General features: G+C 43.4%; 1 protein-coding gene across 4 annotated transcripts in view; it reads left to right on the top strand.

The window, feature by feature from the left end:
- The window catches only part of LOC123188627 (pentatricopeptide repeat-containing protein At2g41720), a 35,133-nt gene extending 31,781 nt beyond the window's left edge, over positions 1–3,352 (top strand). For 2 of the 4 annotated variants that reach the window (XM_044600801.1, XM_044600812.1), the window contains exon 10: positions 3,048–3,352. In XM_044600801.1, coding sequence (XP_044456736.1) covers positions 3,048–3,151 — 104 coding nt within the window. In that variant the 3' untranslated portion in view covers positions 3,152–3,352. Of the gene's footprint in view, positions 1–406; positions 641–3,047 lie in introns of those variants that run through there. The other 2 variants (XM_044600806.1, XM_044600810.1) reach the window with 1 other exon arrangement.
- The last annotated feature ends 5,571 nt before the right edge of the window (positions 3,353–8,923 follow it).

The raw sequence follows: 8,923 nt of genomic DNA, 5'->3' as shown, positions 1-8,923 counted from the left end.
CCGCCTCGCTCGTCGCGCCGCCCTGTCGTCGTGCTGCACCGCCTCCATCTCCTTGTCGCCGGCCCGAGCTCCTCCGCCGCCCCGAGCTCCGGCGACCCCGGATCCACCGACCCCTCCTTCCCCGGCCGCCAGCGACCACCCGCCTCCAACTTCGGCCGCCGCACCAGTCTCCTCTGGCGATCCTCGAACCTCGTGCAACCCTAGATCTGGAAATTCGGAGGGTATAATTTTCACTAAGTCTTTTCCCTGATATTTTTATGCCCCTGTTCATAGTGATATATCTCCGTGCTCGGTGATCCGAATCATGCATATGATATGTCAAATTGTTCGTCTCATTGAGCTCTTCATGTTAGAAGCATTTTCATGCATGTTACTGTACCTTATGATGCCATTTTCTTTGATGCAGGAGTGCTATAAAATGTTAGCTGCTGGTACTTATCAGATCATGAGGTTTTGTCATTTTTGTTGCATTTGATGTGTGCATTATTTGAGCATGAGGTCTATATGTGTTTTGAACTACATCATGCCATCTGTACAGAGGTGCAAGCCTTGCATTTTTGTGATCTATGTGGTGAATAGCACGCGCATGCAAACTAGGCTCCGTGATGTTGCTGTTTTCAGGGATTTAGGATTTTGCTAAGTCTTTTTCCTGCTGTTATTTTGATGCCATGTAAACTTGATGCTACATAGTGATCCATGCTTATTTTGAGATACTTCAGTAAGGATGTTTGAAACATGTGGTTATGTTTTATCCATTCATGCCCCTGTTTGCAATTATGGAGTGCTCTAGTATGTCTTTTTCTTGCTTTAGTTTTGCTATAAAATGTTTCTGGCAGATTGTTAACATGTCAATCAATATTGCCATGTGTTTTGCTAGTGATCCATGCATCCTATGAACTTCCTCTTGTCATGGTTAGCTTCATGAACATGTCATCTTGCTATTGGTATGCTTATGTTGTCATGTAATGCTTTGTGGTGAGTGGCATGAGCTCGCAAAGTTGCTATCGTGAATCTGTTTATGCCATGCTCTGTTTTTCTGCTAAGTCTGAAACTGTTAATAAATTTGCTATGTTTACATGGGTGCCATCATATCTTCTGTGCCTTTTTGGCTCATGTTTAGTAAGGGACTTTTGTTCTATTCATTTAGTAGTATCGTGTCATGCCTTTGTTTGTTATGATATGTTCCTGTAGCATGTTGTTTGCTTGCTCTAAACAATGCTTCCTGATGTTGTTTTTGACATGTTAGTATTTTCACTAAGTCTGTGATGCTAATATTTTTTGCATTTTTGCCATGCTTGTTTGAAGCAGTTCTAGTGTGATTTAGTCGTAGCTCGGTGTTCATGTTTTCTCAAGCATCTCTTGTACATCACTGCCATATGCTTTGTTGCTATGTTGGAGTGCAGTAGCTTGGTTTTTTGTTGCATTCTAAGTGGCATCATGCTGTTAATCGCAGAATAGTATCAACCTTGTTTTGCTTGCCATTTGCAAACTGTGCATCCGTTTTCGGTGATCTTTATATCGATTTCAACCGAAATCATCTCATCTTTCCAGCGGCATACTTGGTTTGCCAAGTTGATGCCTTGATCATTCTTTCCCTTCCGGAGCACACATATGCATTGCATATCATATCTTGCATATCATGCCATGTATTGCATCATGTTAATTGTGCATTGCACCATGATTGATTGTTGTTTCATTGCTTGTGTTCTTGCCTTGGGTAGAGCCGGGAGATGAGTACGTGACCGAGGAATCTGTTGAGTACGCTAACGAGGATCAAGCTTTCGACAACTCTGAGAACTTTGTAGGCAAGATGACCATACCCTCGAAATCACTTATATCTTTGCTTTGCTAGCTGTTCGCTCTATCGCTATGTCGCGCTACCTATCACTTGCTATATCATGTCTCCCATATTGCCATGTCAAGCCTCTAACCCACCTTCGTAGCAAACCGTTGTTTGGCTATGTTACCGCTTTTGCTTAGCTTCTCTTATAGCGTTGCTAATTGCAGGTGAAGCTGAAGTTTGTTCCATGTTGGAACATGGATATTGTTGGGATATCATTATTATCTCTTATTTACTTTAATGCATCTATATACTTGGTAAAGGGTGGAAGGCTCGGCCTTATGCCCTGTGTTTTGTTTCACTCTTACCGCCCTAGTTTTCGTCATACCGGTGTTATGTTCCTTGATTTTGCGTTCATTACGTGGTTGAGTGTTATAGGAACCCCTTGACAGTTCGCCTTGAATAAAACTCCTACAGCAAGGCCCAACCTTGGTTTTACCATTTGCCTACCTACCACCATATACCTTTCCCTTGGATTCTGCAGACTCAAGGCTCATCTTTATTTTAAACCCTTCCCCCTGGGCCAGTGCTCCTTTGAGTGTTGGTCCGAAACAGGCAGCCTGCAGGGCCACCTCAGGGCAACTTGAGGGCTGGTTTTACTCGTAGCTTGACCTATTCGGTGTGCCCTGAGAACGAGATACGTGCGACTCCTATCGGGATTTGTCAGCACATCGGGCGGCTTTGCTGGTCTTGTTTTACCATTGTCGAGATGTCTTGTAACTAGGATTCCGAGACTGATCGGGTCTTCCCGGGAGAAGGAATATCCTTCGTTGACTATGAGAGCTTGTGATGGTCTAAGTTGGGACACCCCTGCAGGGTATAAACTTTTGAGAGCCGTGCCCGCGGTTATGTGGTAGATGAGAATTTGTTAATATCCGGTTGTAGAGAACTTGACACTTTACTTAATTAAAATGAATCGCATGTGTAGCCGTGATGGTCCCATTTCGGCGGAGTCCGGAAAGTGAACACGGCCTTGTGTTATGCATGAACGTAAGTAGCTTCAGGATCACTTCTTGATCACTTCTAGCTTCTCGACCGTTGCGTTGCTTCTCTTCTCGCTCTCATTTGCGTATGTTAGCCACCATATATGCTTAGTACTTGCTGCAGCTCCACCTCACTATCCTTTCCTACCCATAAGCTTAAATAGTCTTGATCTCGCGGGTGTGAGATTGCTGAGTCCTCGTGACTCACGGATACTTCCAAACAGTTGCAGGTGTTGAGGATACCAGTGCAAGTGATGCTACCAAACTCAAGTGGGAGTTCGACGAGGATTCGGGCCGTTACTATGTTTCTTTTTCGGATGATCAGTAGTGGAGCCCAGTTGGGACGATCGGGGATCTAGCTTTTGGGGTTTATCTTCCTTTTATTCGGATTTGAACGTAGTCGGTCTTTGAGTATTTGGAGTGTATTTGGATGATGTATGAATTATTTATGTATTGTGTGAAGTGGCGATTGTAAGCCAACTCTTTATCGCTTTCTTATTCAGTACATGGGATGTGTGATTACCCCTCTTGCGACAAGCCTACCATGCGGCTATGCCTCCAAGTCGCACCTCGATACGTGGGAGATATTGCCGCATTGTTGGTGTGACAGTATGAAGATACCGACGATCTAATCTCGGGCAAGTAACGTACCGATGATAAAGGAAATAACGTATGTTGTCGTGACGGTTTGATCGAGAAAGATATTCGTAGAATATGTGGGAGCCAATATGAGCATCCAGGTTCCGCTATTGGTTATTGACCGGAGAGGTGTCTCGGTCATGTCTATATAATTCTCTAACCCATAGGGTCCGCACGCTTAACGTTCGATGATGATTTTGTATTATATGAGTTATGTGATTTGATGACTGAATGTTGATCGGAGTCCCGAATGAGATCACGGACATGACGAGGAGTCTCAAAATGGTTGAGAGGTAAAGATTGATATATAGGATCATGGTATTCGGACACTGGAAGTGTTTCGGGATGTACCGTGTACTTATCGGGTCACCGGAAGGGGTTCCGAGCACCCTGGCAAAAGATATGGGCCTTATGGGCCAAGAGGGAAAACACACCAGCCACAAAGGAGCTGGTGCGCCCACCTCCCATACGGGCTGGCCAAATTGGAGAAGGAAAGAAAAAAGGGAATAGGATTCCCCCTTCCCCCTCTTCCCTTCCTACTTCCCCCTCTTCCCTTCCTACTCCGAATAGGAATAGGAAAGGGGAGGCCTAATTGGGAGGACCCCAAGTAGGATTCCTCCTACTTGAGGCGCCCCATTGGCTGTCTCTCCTCCCCTCCAACCTATATATATGAGGGGGGCACCGCTAGAACACACACGAACCATTGTTAGCCGTGTGCGGCGCCCCCTCCATAGTTTACACATCCGGTCATATTCACATAGTGCTTAGGCGAAGCCCTACGCGGATCACTTTTCACCATCACCGTCATCACGTCATCATGCTAACTGAACTCTCCCTCGACACTTTGTTGTATCAAGAGTTTGAGGGACGTCATCGAGCTGAACATGTGCAGAACTCGGAGGTGCCGTACGTTTGGTGCTTGATCGGTCAAAACGAGAAGACGTTCGACTACATCAACCGTGTTGTCAAATGCTTTCGCTTTTGGTCTATGAGGGTACGTGGACACATTCTCCCCCTCTTGTTGCTATGCATCTCCTAGATAGATCTTGCGTGAGCGTAGGAATTTTTTGGAAATTGCATGCTACGTTTCTCAACAGTGGTATTCGAGCCAGGTCTATGCGTAGATGATATGCACGAGTAGAACACAAAGAGTTGTGGGCGGTGATCGTCATACTGGTTACCACCAATGTCTTATTTTGATTCAGTGGTATTGTTGGATGAAGCGGCCCGGACCAACCTTACATAACCACGTTCATGAGACCGGTTTCATCGACAAACATGCAACTAGTTTTGCATAAAGGTGGCTGGCTGGTGTCTGTTTCTCCAACTTTAGTTGAATCGAATTTGACTATGGCCGGTCCTTATTGAAGGTTAAAACAACAAACTTGATAAATCATCGTTGTGATTTTGATGCGTAGTTAAGAACGGTTCTTACTAGAAGCCCTAGCAGCCACGTAAAACTTGCAACAACAAAGTAGAGGAGGTATAACTTGTTTTTTGCAGGGCATATTGTGATGTGATATGGTCAAGACATGATGTGATATACGTTATTGTATGAGATGATCATATTTTGTAAAAGTTATCGGCAACTGGCAGGAGCCTTATGGTTGTCGCTTTATTGTATGAAATGCAAACGCCATGTAATTGCTTTACTTTATCACTATATGATGGAGATCAAGGTGTCAAGTCGGTGACGATGGAGATCATAACGGTGCTTTGGAGATGGATATCAAAGGCACAAGATGATGGCCATATCATGCCACATATTTTGATTGCATGTGATGTTTATCTTTTATGCATCTTATTTTGCTTAGTACGACGGTAATATTATAAGATGATCCTTTACTAAAATTTCAAGGTATAAGTGTTCTCCTCGAGTATGCATCGTTGCGACAGTTCGTTGTGCCGAGACACCACATGATGATCGGGTATGATAAGCTCTACGTTCACATACAATGGGTGCAAGACAGTTTTTGCACATGCGGAATACCCAGGTTAAACTTGATGTGCCTAGCATGTACAAACATGGCCTCAGAACACTAGAGACCGAAAGGTCGAACGTGAATCATATAGTAGATATGATCAACATAGAGATGTTCACCATTGAAAACTACTCGATCTCACATGATGATCAGATATGGTTTAGTTGATATGGACCACGTGATCATTTATATGACTTGAGGGATGTCTATCTAAGTGGGAGTTCTTAAGTAATATGATTAATTGAACTTAATTTATCATGAACTTAGTCCTGATAGTTTTTGCATATGTATATTGTAGATCAATAGCTCGCGTTGTAGCTCCTATATATCTTTGATATGTTCCTAGAGAAAACTAAGTTGAAAGATGATAGTAGCAATAATGCGGATTGGGTCCGTGATCTGAGGATTATCCTCATTACTGCACAGAAGAATTATGTCTTTGATGCATCGCTAGGTGACAGACCTATTGCAGGAGCAGATGCAGATGTTATGAACGTTTGACAAGCTCGGTATGATGACTACTTGATAGTTTAATGGACCATGCTTTACAACTTAGAACCGGGACTTCAAAAATGTTTTGAACGCCATGGAGCATATGAGATGTTCCAAGAGCTGAAATTGGTATTTCATACTCATGCCGTGTCGAGAGGTATGAGACCTCTGACAAGTACTTTGCCTACAATATGGAGGAGAATAGCTCTGACAGTGAGCATGTGCTCGCAATGTTTGAGTACTACAATCGCTTGAGTCAAGTGGGAGTTAATATTCCAGATAAGATAGTGATTGATAGAGTTTTCTAGTCACTATCACCAAGTTACTAGAACTTCGTGATGAACTATAATATGCAAGGGATGACGGAAATGATTCCTAAGCTCTTTGTGATGCTGAAATCGGCGAAGGTAGAAATCAAGAAATAGCATCAATTGTTGATGGTTAACAAGACCACCAGTTTCAAGAAAAAGAAAGGCAAGGGAAAGAAAGGGACTTTCAAGAAGAATGACAAGCAAGTTGCCACTCCCGTGAAGAAGCCCAAAGCTAGACCTAAGCCTAAAACTGAGTGCTTCTACTGCAAAGGGAATGATCATTGAAAGCGGAACTACCCCAAATACTTGGCGCATAAGAAGGATGGCAACGTGAACAAAGGTATATTTGATATACATGTTATTGATGTGTACTTTACTAGTGTTCATAGTAACCCAAGGTATTTGATACCGGTTCAGTTGCTAAGATTAGTAACTCAAAACAGGAGTTGCAAAATGAACAGAGACTAGTTAAGGGCGAGGTGACGATGTCGGTTGGAAGTGATTCCAAGGTTGATAAGATCACCATTGCACACTCCCTCTACCTTCGGGATTAGTGTTGGACCTAAATAAATGTTATTTGGTGTTTGCGTTGAGCATGAATATGATTGGATAATGTTTATTGCGATATGGTTATTCATTTAAGTCAAAGAATAATTGTTGTTCTATTTATATGAGTAAAACCTTCTATGGTCATACATCCAATGTAAATGGTTTCTTGAATCCTGATCGTAGTGATACAAATATTCATAATATTGATGCCAAAAGATACAAGTTGATAATGGTCGTTGTATCCTATGAATCTGCCTACGTTCGTGCACCCCTGCATCCCTTCGGTACCATCCATCTGAATCAAATTGTGAGCATGTAGTTTGTTGGCTCAATTCTTGCAAAAAGACACCCGCCTCCAACCCATCTCACCTATGCGATTTGCAAAAAGACCCCTCATCCCCTAGGCCTGTCTCCCACCTCCGGCTCCTGAATCAATTTCCTGCTAGTCCAACTCGGCAACTCTGGTTGCAAATAGGACCTAGATATCTGGTTACCACATCCTGTTGACGACATGCGGTGCGTGCGTTGATGGAGACACGCCAGAGGCGGCTCATAGATCCCAGCGACGACAGCCCTAGACGGAGATTCATGTGTGTGGCCGATTGGCCGTCTCATCTGCCGCCTTCGATGAAGACCAATTAGGTGGCCACCACATCTCGTCTGTGGCAGCCCGTGAGTACGAAATTTGGATGACTACGTTTACGTCCACATAGCTAGCCCTATTAGATGATCTCCCCTTGGCCCTTGCCAATTAGCGCCCAGTGAGATGTGACTGGCATGTGTTGGTGAATGTAAATTTCTAAAATAATCTGTTAGTTCTACTCTTGTTTTGGTCAATGCCATTTTTAAGCTGATGTTGTTTTGTAATCAGAGGTGCTCCATGCTTGATTTGCACTGTGCAATTTGTATTACAAATCTGATATACTGATGGCAAATATTTGCCTATGATACATGCTGCTTCTGGAACTAAACCCGTAATGGCTATGCATGTAATTTCTTCTAACTGTTAGCTGCTGGCCATAGGCACGAAATTTCAGAGCATGCTTTAGGTTTTGAGCATTTGTCTCGACTGATTGCAACTTCGGTAGCTAGGTTCAGAGTGTTTGAGTACATGCCTCCATCTCAGCTTGATATGCATCCTGTAGTTTCTGAAGATTCCTTAAAGACACAACAAACGGTTGTCCTTTGCTATATGACGCCAACCACTCTTATCAAACTGACGAATACAGGATTGCTTCCATTTTTGGTGCACCGAGTTTGCAAGATAATGACCAATTTCGTGGCTCAAGGAATGTATTTACACGATAATTCTTCCAAACAACGAGTACACTTCGCGTTCTGCAGATGTAGAATTTAGGGAGACAGATCACGACAAGGGAGATGAGTCTGCAGATGAATACGCAGATGGGAAGAAAAATTTAGATGTCTAAAGGGACGACAGAAAGCAAGTTTCTGTTATCATGAAATAAGATTCTCCGTCCATAATCGCGGTGGCCGCCAGATGGGTCGCAACGCATCATGGGAGGATATTTTCTCCATCGTACCGATCTGAATGATTCAGTAGCCGGAGGTGGGAGATAGGCCCAGGAGATGAGGGATCTTTTTGCAAATCGCATGGGTGAGCTGGGTTGGAGGTGGCGTCTTTTTCCAAGAATTGAGCCAACAAACTACAGACGCATGATTTGATTCAGATGGATGGTAGCGGAGGGATGCAGGGGTGCACGAATATAGACAGATTCATAGGATATGACGCCTTGATAATGATAGTGCAACATATTTGTGGACCTGCTGTTTAGGTCATATTGGTGTAAAGTGCATGAAGAAACTCCATACAGATGGATTTTTGGAATCACTTGATTATGAATCATTTGATACTTGCGAACCATGCCTCATGGGCAAGATGACTAAAACTCCGTTCTCCGGAACAATGGAGCGGGCCAATGATTTATTGGAAATAATACATACCGATATATGCGGTCTGATGAGTGTTGAGGCTCGCGGTGGGTATCATTATTTTCTGACCTTCACAGATGATTTGAGCAGATATGGGTATATCTACTTGATGAAACACAAGTCTGAAACATTTGAAAAGTTCAAAGAATTTCAGAGTGAAGTGGAGAATCATCG

Source organism: Triticum aestivum, chromosome 2A (genome assembly GCF_018294505.1).
Source record: "Triticum aestivum cultivar Chinese Spring chromosome 2A, IWGSC CS RefSeq v2.1, whole genome shotgun sequence".
NCBI classification, from domain to species: Eukaryota; Viridiplantae; Streptophyta; class Magnoliopsida; order Poales; family Poaceae; genus Triticum; species Triticum aestivum.
Note: the sequence above shows the minus strand (reverse complement) of the source record. Positions and strands in the feature narration are given on the sequence as shown.